At 44.2% G+C, this 17,500-nt stretch overlaps 1 protein-coding gene across 1 annotated transcript in view; it reads right to left on the bottom strand.

Moving 5' to 3' along the window:
- The window catches only part of nr3c2 (nuclear receptor subfamily 3, group C, member 2), an 80,031-nt gene that overhangs the window by 11,532 nt on the left and 50,999 nt on the right, over positions 1 to 17,500 (bottom strand). Inside the window, exons 4-6 of the mRNA XM_030788326.1 lie at positions 8,629 to 8,745; positions 5,692 to 6,009; positions 3,273 to 3,417 (exon numbers count right to left, since the gene is read on the bottom strand). Coding sequence (XP_030644186.1) covers positions 3,273 to 3,417; positions 5,692 to 6,009; positions 8,629 to 8,745 — 580 coding nt within the window. The remainder of the gene's footprint in view (positions 1 to 3,272; positions 3,418 to 5,691; positions 6,010 to 8,628; positions 8,746 to 17,500) is intronic.

Here is a 17,500-nt window from a genome sequence, read left to right as displayed (position 1 = left end):
TGGAGCACACAGAGAAAAACTTGACTGCACCACGGAGGACAAAGCAGCGTCTGCATTCACCACACACAATAGCCCTTTCCAGACACACTCCACAGAGTCACCCCAACACTGCGTGCCTATACCTCCCCAAAAAACAGCAACAGCAAGAAAGAAAAAATATATATATATATGTGTGTGTGTGTGTGTATCGCACTGACATGAATTTGAAGATGTGTGTCAGAGGTCATCATTACACTGACATAATAACATTCCTCTTTACTCATGGAGAGCTCCAGCTCAGTTTTTTAGTGATGCCTGATTGCAAACTGTTGTAATTCTAAATGTCCAATCAGAACGAAACAAACCGCTTGCACCATGGTAATCCAACTGACCAAGATTAAGTCTCTCTAAGAAAAAAGTGAACTAAACACTCAATCTAAAAATAATGAAGGCAGTATAATTTATGAAGCTTTTTTTTGTTTTCTTTTGTTTTGTTTTTTTAAGAAACTATTGATATTGAAGCTTACATCTTTCTCAAAAAAAAAAAAAAAAGTTTCTCTCACCGAAAGCATCTTAGAGGAATATCAGATAAACAGGATCTGTCTGTTTGAGTCCTGTGTGAGCGCTGTGTTAAAGCCAGTCAGCTTTAAGGTCACTGGATACTGTAATATCAGCACTTCCAGTGAAAACCTGTTTTTGTTTTGCTTGATTTCTTTACCCTCGTAGGCGAATTGGAGCTTCTCCTCAACCTTCTCAAATTTCCGTCGATACTTTTTAAGGCCACTGCCACTCACAACTCAGACGTTCCTCAGACTCGGACCAGATATCTGACAAAAATATCTGTTCGTTTCTCTCAGTTGTTTTTTTTGCAAACATATAAACTTTTTTACTTTCTTTCTTTTTTTTTTTTTTTTTGAAATTCTGTTCGAATAAATCGCACATCCGTAGTTTGGTATTGATCCGCCGAAGTAATATGAAATAAAAATATTTCTACACATCGTTGAAAAAGCTGCAAAATGTGTAAAGGAAGGCCACTTTAGAGCGGCTTGGGTAATGTCTGTAGTTACTGTCAGCTGGTCACAGCTTGTTTCTAATACTGGAAAACGTTCAGAGTGATGTATAGTTACACCGCGTGACTGACCTCGTGACACCAGCTGACGACACAGTGCGAAATCTCAGTGACAAACCCTCTGATAGCGTGGTGGTTGCCTGACTCCGCCGGCTGGACGGACCTGGCACGGAATAACTCTGTGACAGCCACGCAGTAACTCTGCGGTGGACGACAGCAGTGCGTCCTGGACCCGGAGCGCGGCCTGGCATGCCGGGAACATTCCGTCGACGTTCGTCATTCCCATCTCCTCGACTCCTGTTTCCGTGTCAGGACGCGTGGGAGTCTTGCGTCACGAGCCAGAACCCTTTCAACAGACGTCAGAAGGGGAAGTAACGGGCACTACGAAAACCACCTGACGCCAACGACAAGAAGGCGAGAACAACGCTGTCACGTTTGGCACCGTGACAACCGCCTGGCCAAATCAAGACCAGTCACTGGACAGGACGTCCTCTACACACTGCCCTGGGCTTTGGAGTCGGACCAGCTGTAATAATAGATTTCTTCTCCACAATCACTCAGCCCTTTTACCCCTCTACTGTAACCCTGATGTAAGACCTCTGAGAAGTTGTCGATTCACTGAAACGAAGGTGTTTCGCCTGGATTTCAGGGCCAGGAATAGTTAGACTGTTTGTATTGAGCTGCAGTTGCGGATCAGTAATCGTGACAAATACAGACAGAGAAATACAGCTTTCCCTGGTCACCTCCTCAGCTGTACACACAGCTATGCAGTTCCTGAGCTGACCTATAGGGGTCACTGTGTTATCTTTGTTATCTTGTCTCCCAGCCTTTGTATTAAACTCAATGAAGAGCCATCTACTCCACCAGCACATTAATATATACAGCACTTCCTGTCCTGTGCCTCTCTCTCTCCCCCTTCTCGCTCCATTTTCTCTCTCTCTCTCTCTCTCTCTCTCTCTCTCGCTCTCTCTCCTCATTCTTTCTGTCTGTCTCTCTCTCACTCCTCATTCTCTCTCTCTCTCTTTTTCTTTCTCTCTCCCTCACTCTCTCTCTCTGTTTCTTGATCCTCTCTTTCTCTCTCTCTATCTCTCTCTCCCTCTCCCTCTTTCTCTCTCTCTCTCACACACACACACACACACACACATATCTGCTAACTGACCCCCCAGTTTCACTGAGCCATGTTCCCCCCTTGACCCCTCTGTCTCCCCATCTCCATCCAAATAATCCAGGAGTAAAAAACATTTCAAAACAAAACAAAACAAACAAACACCTGTTTCTGGTTGCTGCCGAGGAGTGTGTTTTAACAGGGGAGAGAAGGGCTGCAGTGAGTCTGCCCGTAAAGTTCTTATTTTCAGAGACCGAAGCCTTGAGGCAAACGCTGACTTCACACCACTTAGCCCTAAAATATTTCCTACTCCACTGCATAAATATCCCAGAGCTCGCGGGGACGCGGGGAAAGGTTCATATTACTCTATAAACGGCCAGGCTAATTTTATAACTATCGTAACGTGATCAATGATACAAATTATTATCAATGTTCCAACCTGCCGAATGCCAAAATGAAACCAAACTCTTTCACTAACTTTATATGTTTATCTTTTGGGAGCACGGCTGCGGTGGTTCTGGTTTTGACTGGAGAACTTTCTGGAAAGAGTGAATTGTTTGCTGCGCTACGTGCTGCTGCTGTTGGTTCTTTTTCTGTAGTGGGGCTCCGCTCGTAGAGACCAGCGAACCCAGAGCGAGCTCAGACGGCGGAGAACCGGTTCGGCCGGTTTTAATTCAGCAGCGGCGTGAGGTGGCAGCTCCAGCATGGTGTTAATGAAGAGATGCTCATATTCTCCTTCTCAAGCACCATAGCATGGCGACCCCTCAGCAGGGCAAACGAGAAGCATTCAACGATGAAAAGACACCAAGGAACTATGAATGATCTGAATATGCTGAAACTACAGATGGAAACTATACCCTTGGAGCTCGTATGAGCCTTTGCTCTCGATTCATTTGCAGCTCTCTCCGTGGCCATTCAAATGAGAGAGAAGCTAATGACTGGTTGCCTCTCGTTCAGGAGACCAGACATTGTCAGGTGGATCCCGTAGATGTTTTGTTGGGATCACGGCTTGGCGAACCGTGCTTTTCTTTAGTAACCATGAACATCTGCAGAGGGCTACACGCAGTCTAGCCATCAGGAAAGACCGTGAATGTGGATACGGGTGAAATGCGGACTCACTCGTTGAAGACGAGATCGGGAGCGAAGTAGAGCATCTGAGCGTTGGTGTGTTTGTAGGATCTCCAGCTGAGAGAGAAGGAGGACAGACACATCCAGGAGTACTGGATCAGAGTGATCTGGTCCTCAATGGGCAGACTGCGGAACCCTGCAACACAACAACACACACACACACACACACACACACACATACACACACACAGGGACTCAGAGTCAACACTGAGCCAAAACTCAGAGAGATCAGAGAGAAACTTAAAAACAGAAAAGAGAATTTAAAAAGAAGAAGAGGAAGAGGAAGAAATGATGAAGGTGGCACATGAGAGAGTGTGGCAGGGAGGGGGTGATGCACAAAGTCAAATGTCTTGCATTAGACGTATTTAATTAAATATTCTCTTACAGATTAACACACAAAGATATCACTCTTGAGTGTTTGCGAGTGTATACGTCTGTGTGGGTGTGTGCGTGTGTGTTCGTGAGAGAGAGAGAGAGTGCATATGTCTGTGTGTGTGTGTGTGTGTGTGTGCGCGTGTGTGTGTGTGTGTGTGTGTGTGTGAGAGAGAGAGAGAGAGAGAGACTGCATACGTCTGTGCGTGTGTGTGTGTGTGTGAGAGAGAGAGAGAGTGCATACGTCTGTGCGTGTGTGTGTGTGTGTGTGTGTGAAAGAGAGAGAGAGTGCATACGTCTGTGTGCGTGTGCGTGTGTGTGTGTGTGTGTGTGTGTGTGTGTGTGTCTGTGTCTGTGTCTGTGTGCGTGTGCGTGTGTGTGTGTCTGTGTCTGTGTCTGTGTCTGTGTGCGTGTGCGTGTGCGTGTGTGTGTGAGAGAGAGAGAGAGAGAGAGGGCAGAACAAGCAGACAAACAGAACTCAGGCAGCTGTTGGAATCATGGATGGGGGTGAAGAGTAAATTTGTTTAGACACAATAAAGTCGCAGTTTAATCAGCGGAACCGCTTTTATGCAAACTGGACAGGGGGTTTCACTTTATTGGACTGTTTTCTATTAAGCTCCATAAATGGAATGTAGCAGACACTAACCTGTGACAAAACCCATCCTCTCTCTCTATAACACAAGCCCAATGAGGACGCACATGCTTTCTCACGGCAGACGGATAGGGGTTGGATCCCAGGACTGATTCTCAGTTATTCTGGTGGGAGGGAGGATCTACTGACATGTCCGCCGCGGCCTTGGCACGGATACAGAATGGAGGAGTACATGGCCCCGTCTGACCCACTGACTGTTCCCTCTGCCTCTCTATTTTTACACGTGGATGCAGTGAAGAGATGGCCCAGGTATCAGATGACTCCCACAAAGCCAACCACAAACTCGCAACCCTCCAGATACTTTGTGGGACATATCGCCGACTGTTCGGAAACTTTCTCATCGCTCGTTTATGGCCTCCTGTTGCGTTCGTTACCTGTTTTCTCAGTTGTCTCTGTAAAACCTATTTGGATTTATTTTGAGGTTTTGATGTAGAATCTGATACTGGTGTCTTGTCTGGTTGAGGTTTTGTTTTTTGTTTTTTTGGAATGGTGTTTCTTTAAAAAAAAAAAAAAACCTCTACAGAGTGAGTTACAAGAAAAAGGAAAAAAAAATGGGATTGCCCGGAACAATAATCCACACAGAATCTATAAAACAATTAAGATAAGAGTAAAAGGATATGGAGAAGACATGGGGTTTGGGTTTCTTAATCATGGATCTTTTATCTTATCTTCTATCAATAGGGCTCAGTTTTCAAACAGGATAACCCACACACAAAGCCAGCATTCTACCTGCCACCAACCCGCTGTAACCCTCTCTCCACACCAGTGTTAAAAACCAGTTCAATACCATATCACCACCATTAAAGCAAAGCGGGACAAAACCGAATCTCTTGTAATGAGATTAAGGCAACGCTCACTTCCTTAAGGGATTCGACTGCAAATCTGATTTCAGTGGTTAGATGGACGTGTAGTCAGTTGTTTGACCTCAGCCACTATAACCAGCAGACTGATCCAAGCTCAGCCTCTTGTCAACTTTATACACTCGAAAAGATATAATATCATATTTAGCTACCCTTGTTTAGAACATAAGATGATGGGAGGACTCTATGTCTACTAAAACCCAGATTAAACGAACAAAAAACACACACAAAAAAACTAGCGACTGCTATTCAATCATTAACAACTGAAACCACCTTTGCTCTAGAAAATACTAGATCTACTAAAATACTACAGAGTTCTAGTAGCCCTGTTTATCATTACGCAATGCTAACATGCTACTGATCAGTCAGTCGATTCACTCATATAAATGACCTCACCAGAAATGACAACGGTAATAACAAAATTACAAAAACACACAAAGTATTTTGAGAGGTGGATGAAACAAGATGAGTGACATTGGGTTCACCCAATAAAATCACTTTCTTTTTGACCCCTGTTGGTTCTGACCTGGAAGTACTTTGGCCCACTTGACGACGCGGATCATCTGTTTCCCGGCGAGGCGGTTGAGGCTGGTGAGGAGGTGGTCGGTGGTGTCAGGCTGCGTGTTGTCGTAACCGGCGAACACCACCTCGGGTTCGATCAGCTCCAGCACGCTGCAGACCGAGGGAGACAGGTACGGGCCCACGGGCGGGCCGTGAGGAACCAGCGCCGCCACAGAACTCAGCTCCTTCTCCGACGCCAGGAACGCCGGGCCGTCCTTCGTGCTCTGGAGAGAAGAGTCGTCGGAAACGCTCTTCAGCTTGCCCAGCTTCTTCGACTTGCGCGCTGTGGGGGAGACGAGAAAAAACCCCCCTCCGAATATCAGTCTCAAGAAAATCCCCCCCTCCAAATATCAGTCTCAAGAAACCCTCCCCCTCCAAATATCAGTCTCAAGAAAACCCCCCCCCTCCAAATATCAGTCTCAAGAAACCCCCCCCCCCCTTCCAAATATCAGTCTCAAGAAAATCCCCCCTCCAAATATCAGTCTCAAACAGGACTGATAACATTAACACATACAGTCAGGTTCATGAGACAGCAAAGTGAAAAACCAGAACAAACCTGAGAGTGCAAATAAAGACATTAATGAGACGCATTTTACATAGCCCATGAAAACAGACCGGTCTAGTGTCGATGAATTGTTTTGTTGGTTGGCGTGTTATTTCTGAGTTTACAGATATAGTTCACCAGCGCAAAACTTTACATCAGTGCTGGTTATTTTTTTTATGTTGTTGTTGTTCTTTTTTACGGCAAAACTTTCATCAACTCTCACAAACAACTTTCCAAAGTTTTTTCGAAGTTTGATTTTTCTAGATAGCCTTTTCTGTCCCCCTGTGGTGTGTGTGAGTGTGTGAGTGTGTGTGTGTGTGTGTGTGTGCGCATGCATGCGTGCGTGCGTGTGTGGTTCCCCATATGTGACTGATGTCTTTGGGCTATGAAGTTTCAAAGAGGTCATGTAGTATTAACACAATATGAAATATGCATAAAAGGATGTCCAGGGAGAACACACACACACACACACACACACACAAAACAACTCTCTTCAAAGCAACAATGACTCCAGCACATCTTTGAATAACATATTTGATTTTTTTTTTTACATATTTTGACAATTGTGAACCCCATCACCCCCCACCCCCCAAAAAAAGCCACCTGAAAAGATTACACATTCTAAATAAAAAGAAATTTGCGTGGAACCTTGACAGAACGATTCGCATTTGGACTGGGGCATTTTGATAATCACGGAGAGTAAAACAATGTTCAAAAGAGAAGGCGTTATGTAATTCCACGATGAGAATGATGTGACTGGATGGTGTAAAATGGCTCTTTGTCTCTCCCCCAGTTAAAGATCTGTCATGGCTAGATTTGCTTTGCTGACTACTGGGTTACTGCTGGGAACCTCTGAGTAACTGGGGACTTTTATTCTTGGACTTTTGGGTGGAGCTTCTGGGAAGCTCCACTGGTAAACATGGGGTGATTCAGACACTGGAGTTTCTCCACCTACACCAAACCAGAGAAATTTGGCAATGCCCAAAGGTAAAGCAGCGAAACTCTACCGCGTGTTCGCCCGGTTCAGGCCTGTTCGGGCTCGTCCGGCAACGGTCTGGCGTAGGTGAACGTTCGCTACCGCGTGGCATACAGGAGTCCCTGTCTCGTTTACAAACTCTCTCGAAACACGCTGGTTAATGTTTCCTCATCTATTGAATGGTCCGGTTTGCACAGGAAACCGACAGCTCACTGAAAACACTGCATTTATTGATCCCTGGAGCTTAGGTCCCCTCTGCCCCGTTCCTAACCCTTCAGTCGGGCTGTTTATCCGACAAACAGGGCCGCGCGGCGTTTTAGTTTGGCACGAGAAACTTTTAGGACATGACATGACTCAATCTACGCAAATACTCAGTACCAAACGCTCACTAATGCACGTGAAGAAATGCAACCCAGGTGCGCTTTTTTTTCCCCAAATATTCCGGGTACGAATGATAAGTGGATGTATTATATAAATAACTGATAGTCATAGAGTTCTTATTTGTTGTGGGTGTTGATTAAATCAGAGTGCTGTACACACTGCCTTCCACATGAACACGATTTTCCAAATCATTCCCTTCTTTGACTCATTCGACCCAATGGAAAATTTTCAGCCAAAAGGAAGTCAACTTCCTCCAAGATCTGCTCAGTCTTTCAAGCAGAACTGTCTTCAAATCAGAATCATTTTCATAGATAGATAGATATACATGCAAACAGACAGACAGATAGATAGATAAACATACAAACAGACAGACAGATAGATAGATAAACATACAAACAGACAGACAGATAGATAGATATACATACAAACAGACAGACAGATAGATAGATAGATAAACATACAAACAGACAGACAGATAGATAGATAGATAAACATACAAACAGACAGACAGATAGATAGATATACAAACAGACAGACAGACAGATAGATAGATAAACATACAAACAGACAGACAGATAGATAGATATACATACGCACAGACAGACAAATAGATAGATATACATACACACAGACAGACAGACAGATAGATAGATATACATACCATACCAACAGACAGACAGATAGATAGATATACATACCAACAGACAGACAGATAGATAGATAAACATACAGACAGACAGACAGATAGATATACATACAAACAGACAGACAGATAGATAGATAAACATACAGACAGACAGACAGATAGATAGATATACATACAAACAGACAGACAGATAGATAGACAGACAGGCATTTCATCAGACGTTTAAGGAAAGCCGTCTCCATTGCTTGCCTGTTTAATGTGGCTGATAAGTAAAAGTAAACAGAATGATTGTTAAACAGAATAGACTGTATGCAATCCTGTAATTCTGTGTCGAGTAAAAAATTCCCATCCCTACCTCCCAGGTTCATCCCGGCCTGCAGACACTTCCGTACTCGGCACGCAGGGCAGTTCTTCCTCCGGATCTTGTCGATGATACAGTCATTCCGTCCCGCGCACAGGTAGTTATGCTGCCCTGGGAGTGAAGGAATTCACACACTTTAAAACTACAGCAAACTAAAAAAAAAAACACTCTTTAGGAGTGAATACCATCTATACGCTCCCTACAACTAATCACCCTTTTTTTCTTTTTTGGAAATATGGACCACTCGCTTCTCTCTCTCTCTCTCTCTCTCTCTCTCTCTCTCTCTCTCTCTCTCTATCTCTATCTCTCCTGCCATCAAACTCACAATCTTTCTTTTCACTCTTATGAGGCCTGACCTTTATTGAAGACTTTCTCAAAGATACAGTAGAGGAACAAGAGCAGGTGCCGTCTCCACTAGTATATATATCCACAGAGCAACCTTCAGATGAAGGATATTGTGTTCAGGTGCTGTGTTCAGAGTGACCTTCAGATGAAGGATGCTGTGCTCAGGTGCTGTGTTCAGAGTGACCTTCAGATGAAGGATGCTGTGCTCAGGTGCTGTGCTCAGAGTGACTTTTGAGATGAATGTTTTTGTGTTCAGGTGCTGTGTTCAGAGTGACTTTTGAGATGTAGGATGTTGTGTTCAGGTCGCTGTAGAAAATGAACAGGCCACTATACAGGCCTCTAAGTTGTTCATTTATTGTCATTCTAATGATTTTTTTTCCCTTTGGTCTTCTCTTCAATCATGCAGCATAATGAAACATAGTTGAATGTACAGTATGTGTGTGTGTGTGTGTGTGTGTGTGTGTGTGTGCTTATGTATATGTTTGTATGTATATGTGTGTGCATGTGTGTGTGTGTGAGTGTGTATAGGTGTGTGCATGTGTCTTTGTGTGTATATGTGTGTGCATGCATGCTTGTGCGTGTGTGTGTGTGTATATGTGTATGCGTGCGTGCGTGTGTGTGTATGTGCGTACGTGCGTGCGTGCGTGTGTGTGTGAGTGTGTGTGTGCGTGTGTGTGTGTGTGAGTGTGTGTGTGAGATGTCTTGGCTGGGGGATGGGATGACAGTGACTGTAACAGCCTGAGAATCCCTTGTGCACTGCTTCCCTCTGCCAAGCCTGCGGCTAGCACAATGAGCCCTCATCTCTCTCTCTCTCCCTCTCTCCCTCTCTCTCTCTCTCTCTCTCTCCCTCTCTCTCTCTCTCTCTCTCTCTCTTTACGAGCTTCATTCTGCTCCAGTGCCTTTCCACACACCCACGCACTCAACAGGCCTGAGCACCGTGCCGCAGGGCCCAATCCATCCACTACGCTCTGTCTGTCTGTCTGTCTGTCTTTCTCTCTCTCTCTCTCTTTCCCTCACTTTTCCTCATTCTGTCATTGTTTCTCTCATTTTGTCAATTCCTTCACTTTTGCTGTCTGTGTCTCACACACATTTTCACTCTCTGTTACTGTCTTCTATCCTTTCTCTCTCTCTCTCTCTCTCTCTCTCTTTAACATCATGGGTCCAAGTCTCCACAGACAGGCCCTCTTGCTTGTCCCCAAACCTGCAACCCGCATGAGGGCACCTGTTTTGGTTATAGCTCGTCTGTTTACTAGTGATATGCTCCGTGTGTGTGTGTGTGTGTAGCTACACTCTCAAGCAGAGGGCCATTTTGGTGAAGAGGAAAGCATGGTGTGTGTGAGCGTGTGTGTGTGTGTGTGTGTGTGTGTGTGTTGTTTGAGAGCTGCCAAAAACCCAGGAAGTGCAGGAGGAGCCCGGGCAGCTGTAACTCTGCCTCTATTTCTGGCCCAATCACATGGTCCTTACATAAGCCAATTTTTCTTGCTCTAAAAAGCAGTAAACTGCGACACAGGAAGCACAATATACACGCTCTCCCCTCCACTCTGCTCCCCTCTCCTCTCCTCTCCTCTCCTCCACTCTGCTCCCCTCTCCTCTCCTCCCCTCCCCTCCCTCTGCTCAGCGCCTGTGTGGAGCCGTGGAGCAGACTCAAATCTTAGTGGAGAAACGACAGGCCCTGCTGTACCTCTCTGCTCGCAATCAGTCCCATCAGGACAGCCCATAACTCTGCCTGAGAATCAAACATGACCCACTGTGTATTTAACCAGGAGCTCCCGCGTGTGTGTGTGTGTGTGTGTGTGTGTGTGTGTGTGTGTGTGTGTGTGAGAGAGAGAGAGCAAAAGAGAGAGTGTTTGTGTGTGTTGCGTTCGTATTTGTGTGTGTCTGAGCGTTTGGATTGTGTGCAAGTTTTTGCATACGTGCGTGTGTGTGTGTGTTTGAATATGTTTGTTGTCTAAGTCGTGCAAGTCTCTGAATGATCAGCCATCGTTCTTTCTAGAGTAACACCATTTCTGAATGTTGTCTCTGAGCTGAAGGCAGTCTATGAGGTCTCCATAATGTTTGTTCGTTCCTCTATCCACCACTCTCCACCTGCGCAGAACTCCTCCGTCCGTTTTATAAATTTGTTTTAATGAACAGTTCCCGTCACGTTACAGAACATGTCTGCCAGCGAGGAAACTCCACTCGCTCCCCCGCAGGCATGCAAATAAACACACTCTGATTGTGACACCAGCCCAGATTTTGGGAGGACCAAACCGCTCTGCCCAAACCCTCTGCCCTGCCAAACGTTTTTAGGTCAAGGTTCACAGTATTGTCACGGCTGATATTTAGTGTATGTTTCATGAATGTGTGAGGGAGAGTGACGAATTTACACATCATTTTGCCGCAGACAAAACCAGAGTCAGTGCGTTAATCTAATGTTTAAATTTTTGTCCTGAGTGAGGTTTTTTTTCTTTTGGGGGGGGGGGGGGCTGTTAGCAGAATGTAGATTAACGGAGATTACTCTGACGCAGACCTCACACTAACCAGGGGTTTCTCCATGAGCTGGTATCTACTTTTAGTCGACGACGTCATCGCCATGCCAGTACGCTGCGGAGAGGGCTCTGTCTGTCAGCGAGGGCATTCAGTGGGAGAGTCGATCTCTCCTTCGCAAAAAAAGAAAAAAAAAAAAACCCAATTCATAAAATAGTTTTCTGTCAACAACACCTCCCACCCTCTACGAGTTTTTCAAGTTGGAGTGTCTTATCTAGCAGTATTTCAACGTGTTGGCTGTCTTTTTTTTCCCGTCTACATGGAAACGTGAGCATACCTATTTAAATAGTCCACCTTGAGCCATGCGTTGGCTTTGGTTTCATGGATGTGGAGTTTCATGTTTCTGACCTGGATTTAGAATACACGGGCACGGTGCGGCAGCCCGCGGCGTTCGGGATTTAGTCGGCATTTGGCGTCATGTTAGCGTTAGCATCTAGCAGAAACATGTCACCGACAGAGAGAGAGAGAGAGAGAGAGAGAGAGAGAGAGAGAGAGAGAGAGAGAGTGAGAGAGAGAGAGAAAAAGAGGGCAGCTCAGGGGGATTTATGATTCAGATTCTGGCTGTGTCTGTGACTACACACGTCAAATTCACTCAACACATCCAAAGCTGACTCATCTCTACTCTTCTATAATGAATGCTGTTGTTGGAAGTAGTCGCAGCAAACTTTTCAAAAACCAGGCTCTCTTTCAGCCAGTTTTTAAGCACAGAGCACTCTGTGGTTTGATTGACTGACACAGCACCATTTCACCCAAATTTCTTTTCTTTTTTTTTTTTTTTTCTTTCTTTCTTTTTTTTTTTTAATTCAGTAATGGTTTTATTATTTTTTAAAATGTGGCTTAGGTGAGTGGATCGGTTATTTAACCTGTGGGATTTGAACGGAGCCAGACATGGCTGTTATCCATCAGGGACAGCGCCTTGACTACTCCACAAGAAATACAGCACAACTTTCCTCACCGCTGTGGGCTTTTCCATTAGGTTTGGACCACGTAAAACATCTCAGCTATGTGTGGGATGAATTTCAAACCACATTCAGGAAATTACTGATCCAGTGGCTTATGATAATGAGTTTCTTTTTTTCTTTCTGTTTTTTTTTTTCTTTTTTAATACAGAAATTAACATGGGTAAATCCTTAACAAGATAGAACATGAATACAAGTGTCAGAGCCAGACAATTATTTTGCTAAAAGCTCTCTGTTTTTGCTCGGTTTAGCAGACTCTCATATTGCCACTAAATGTTAAAAGAAAGAAAAAAAAGAAAAGAAAAAGATATACTTGACCATTGAGATTAATGTGCAGAAATACTGTTGTTCTCATACTGTTTTCACCTGTTTTAATGGAACTTAAGAGCCCTCCTGTGATACAGACTCAGTATTCTGTCAGTAGTCTGTGTGCTGTAGTAGAGTTACAGACTCAGTATTCTGTCAGTAGTCTGTGTGCTGTAGTAGAGTTACAGACTCAGTATTCTGTCAGTAGTCTGTGTGCTGTAGTAGAGTTACAGACTCAGTATTCTGTCAGTAGTCTGTGTGCTGTAGTACAGTTACAGACTCAGTATTCTGACAGTAGTCTGTGTGCTGTAGTAGAGTTACAGACTCAGTATTCTGACAGTAGTCTGTGTGCTGTAGTACAGTTACAGACTCAGTATTCTGACAGTAGTCTGTGTGCTGTAGTAGAGTTACAGACTCAGTATTCTGTCAGTAGTCTGTGTGCTGTAGTAGAGTTACAGACTCAGTATTCTGTCAGTAGTCTGTGTGCTGTAGTAGAGTTACAGACTCAGTATTCTGTCAGTAGTCTGTGTGCTGTAGTACAGTTACAGACTCAGTATTCTGACAGTAGTCTGTGTGCTGTAGTAGAGTTACAGACTCAGTATTCTGTCAGTAGTCTGTGTGCTGTAGTAGAGTTACAGACTCAGTATTCTGTCAGTAGTCTGTGTGCTGTAGTAGAGTTACAGACTCAGTATTCTGTCAGTAGTCTGTGTGCTGTAGTAGAGTTACAGACTCAGTATTCTGACAGTAGTCTGTGTGCTGTAGTAGAGTTACAGACTCAGTATTCTGTCAGTAGTCTGTGCTGTAGTAGAGTTACAGACTCAGTATTCTGACAGTAGTCTGTGTGCTGTAGTAGAGTTACAGACTCAGTATTCTGACAGTAGTCTGTGTGCTGTTGTAGAGTTACAGACTCAGTATTCTGTCAGTAGTCTGTGTGCTGTAGTAGAGTTACAGACTCAGTATTCTGACAGTAGTCTGTGTGCTGTTGTAGAGTTACAGACTCAGTATTCTGTCAGTAGTCTGTGTGCTGTAGTAGAGTTACAGACTCAGTATTCTGACAGTAGTCTGTGTGCTGTTGTAGAGTTACAGACTCAGTATTCTGTCAGTAGTCTGTGTGCTGTAGTAGAGTTACAGACTCAGTATTCTGTCAGTAGTCTGTGCTGTAGCCATGAGACAGACTCAGTATTCTGACAGTAGTCTGTGTGCTGTTGTAGAGTTACAGACTCAGTATTCTGTCAGTAGTCTGTGTGCTGTTGTAGAGTTACAGACTCAGTATTCTGTCAGTAGTCTGTGTGCTGTTATAGAGTTACAGACTCAGTATTCTGTCAGTAGTCTGTTTGCTGTAGTAGAGTTACAGACTCAGTATTCTGTCAGTAGTCTGTTTGCTGTAGTAGAGTTACAGACTCAGTATTCTGACAGTAGTCTGTGTGCTGTTGTACAGTTACAGACTCAGTATTCTGTCAGTAGTCTGTTTGCTGTAGTAGAGTTACAGACTCAGTATTCTGACAGTAGTCTGTGTGCTGTTGTAGAGTTACAGACTCAGTATTCTGTCAGTAGTCTGTGTGCTGTAGTAGAGTTACAGACTCAGTATTCTGTCAGTAGTCTGTGTGCTGTAGTAGAGTTACAGACTCAGTATTCTGTCAGTAGTCTGTGCTGTAGTAGAGTTACAGACTCAGTATTCTGACAGTAGTCTGTGTGCTGTTATAGAGTTACAGACTCAGTATTCTGTCAGTAGTCTGTGTGCTGTAGTAGAGTTACAGACTCAGTATTCTGACAGTAGTCTGTGTGCTGTTGTACAGTTACAGACTCAGTATTCTGACAGTAGTCTGTGTGCTGTTGTAGAGTTACAGACTCAGTATTCTGTCAGTAGTCTGTGTGCTGTTATAGAGTTACAGACTCAGTATTCTGTCAGTAGTCTGTGTGCTGTTATAGAGTTACAGACTCAGTATTCTGACAGTAGTCTGTGTGCTGTTGTACAGTTACAGACTCAGTATTCTGTCAGTAGTCTGTGTGCTGTAGTAGAGTTACAGACTCAGTATTCTGACAGTAGTCTGCGCTGTAGTAGAGTTACACACTCAGTATTCTGTCAGTAGTCTGTGTGCTGTAGTAGAGTTACAGACTCAGTATTCTGACAGCAGTCTGTGTGCTGTTGTAGAGTTACAGACTCAGTATTCTGTCAGTAGTCTGTGTGCTGTAGTAGAGTTACAGACTCAGTATTCTGACAGTAGTCTGTGTGCTGTAGTAGAGTTACAGACTCAGTATTCTGTCAGTAGTCTGTGTGCTGTAGTAGAGTTACAGACTCAGTATTCTGACAGTAGTCTGTGTGCTGTTGTAGAGTTACAGACTCAGTATTCTGTCAGTAGTCTGTGTGCTGTAGTAGAGTTACAGACTCAGTATTCTGTCAGTAGTCTGTGTGCTGTAGTAGAGTTACAGACTCAGTATTCTGACAGTAGTCTGTGTGCTGTAGTAGAGTTACAGACTCAGTATTCTGTCAGTAGTCTGTGTGCTGTAGTAGAGTTACAGACTCAGTATTCTGACAGTAGTCTGTGTGCTGTTGTAGAGTTACAGACTCAGTATTCTGACAGTAGTCTGCGCTGTAGTAGAGTTACAGCTGCTTGCTCAGAGGTAGTTAAATTAACCACTCAAGTAAAGTGTCATTCCCAACACTTTGAATAATTTTGTGCATTCCTGTTGCCGCGGAGCCAGCCAATGAGATGTGCCGTTGACCGATTCCTTTATGAATCACAGCTGGTGTCTTTCCTGGCATTACAAACAAAAAAAAAAAACAAAAAAAAAAGGAGGGTTTGCCAAGAGAAAACAGCAAAATAGAGTGCATGCATTCTGAATGCATTTCCAGAGATCAGAGAAACCTACTGCTATTGCCGCTGTGGTTCTTTAACCCAGCCGACGCCTCGTCCCGTAAAGTCCAACTCCAGACAACACTGTGCCCACCTCAGCATTAGAATTACGTAACTTTGCAAATGAGTTATTTCACTCTGTGACTGTTTACATTCCACACACTCTGCTCTACCTCTGCTCTGCACAGATCAGCATGGAACCAGGGCGCAATTTTTTTATTTTACTTATTTATTTATTTATTTATTTTTAATTTTTTTTTTAAGACCCTGCAGCTTAAAAGGAAATCAAATTTGAGCATAACATTAGTGGGCTGAGGGGCTTAACAAAGAGAGCCTGGTTAAGATGAGGCTGTAAAGAGACCTTACACCTTATTCAACATTCATTTATCTTTCATTTTATTTAGGTTTTCTTTTCTGCCGATTTTCTGTGTGCTTTCTCCCAAGCCGCTGTGGGTAAGATCTTTGGCTAAACCAACACGAGTCCGCGTACGCGTTTAAAACGGTGCCGTAAGCATGCTGCAGTTGTAGCTACTAAAAAAATAAAAAATAAAATAAATGATCACCCTCACACTCTGCTGCTGGTTTGCTTTCCTGCTTTTGGAGTGGCACTACCAACCGAAGCCATATCAACCATGTAAACACAAACGAGAGATACGCAGCCCACGCCCATGCCCTCACCCCCCCCCCCCCCCCCCCCCCCCCAAAAAAAGAAAAACCCCACATATTGATGGTGAAAACACAGATGAGTGCTGATATCTGATAGGCACTATCCCATTTGCTTATACACAAAAAGCGTAACCTCCGAACTCCCCTGCAATTTTGCATTGATGTCAAAGAACAAAGGTATCACCCAGGAGGAGGAAGAGATAGGAGATATTTAAAGATCCCATGCCACAGGCAAACATGGACAGGAGGTCGTCTGAGGTGAAAGGGACAGAGAGAGAGAGAGAGAAAGAGAGAGAGAGAGAGATGACCTGACCCCGGGGTATATGTTGTGTAAGCACCAGTGGAACCTTGATCCTATCTGAACCTCCCAACCCACGCTAACATGGGTCTTTCCACCTTTATTTACAACCACGGGAACCACCAAAACATCTGCCACGTTTACCTGGACCAGCCGGAGAGGACACCCCAGGTGCATCATACAGACCATCTCACACACAGAGAGAGAGCACACTGCTCTGATAAGAGCAAAAATTATGACTACATACTCCTGGAATCTTGCTAAAAAAACGCTGCTGTTTTTAGTTTCGTGGAAACCGCGGTCCCTCTGAGAAATCTGTTTGGCTGATGACTGCCGTAAACCTTTGTGGTAAAATCAGATGTATTCTTCAAGAGAATTACAAGACACTTAACAGGCATGGAAATCAACCTTCTTTTCTTCCTTTTTTTTTTCAAACTCTTTCTGCTGCCTCGGCGATGACCATACCTCTTGACTTCCTCACCCCTGTTGAGGTAGATGGCACCATTCCCAGAACAGTTCCTGATTGGCCTAAAGACCTGGCATTCATGTTGAAACAGAGCAGGCAGTGTCCTCAGATGACTTTGGTACAGTTGGAGTGGAGGGAGATTTCTAACAGTACTATGGTTACCATACACACCGCCACAATTCACCCGCCATAATAAAGTCAAAGCATTTCATCACAGGCCTCCAAGCGCAGTATAAACGTGTAAATACTAAGTCATAAGACAAGAATAATGACGTTAAATGTTATTAAACAGACAGGCAATGCCAGGCCACCGGTGACATCTGAAAAATAAGCAAAGGTCTTGAGCAATGAAAATCTCCCAGCAACCCATGTGTGGATGTTTCCTGAACAAACCGGCATTCCCGCCAGAAGACTGCCAATCCCGAGGTCAGGACAGCATGAGGCG

Source organism: Chanos chanos, chromosome 11 (genome assembly GCF_902362185.1).
Source record: "Chanos chanos chromosome 11, fChaCha1.1, whole genome shotgun sequence".
Taxonomy (NCBI): Eukaryota; Metazoa; Chordata; class Actinopteri; order Gonorynchiformes; family Chanidae; genus Chanos; species Chanos chanos.
This window is presented reverse-complemented; position numbering and strand designations above follow the sequence as displayed.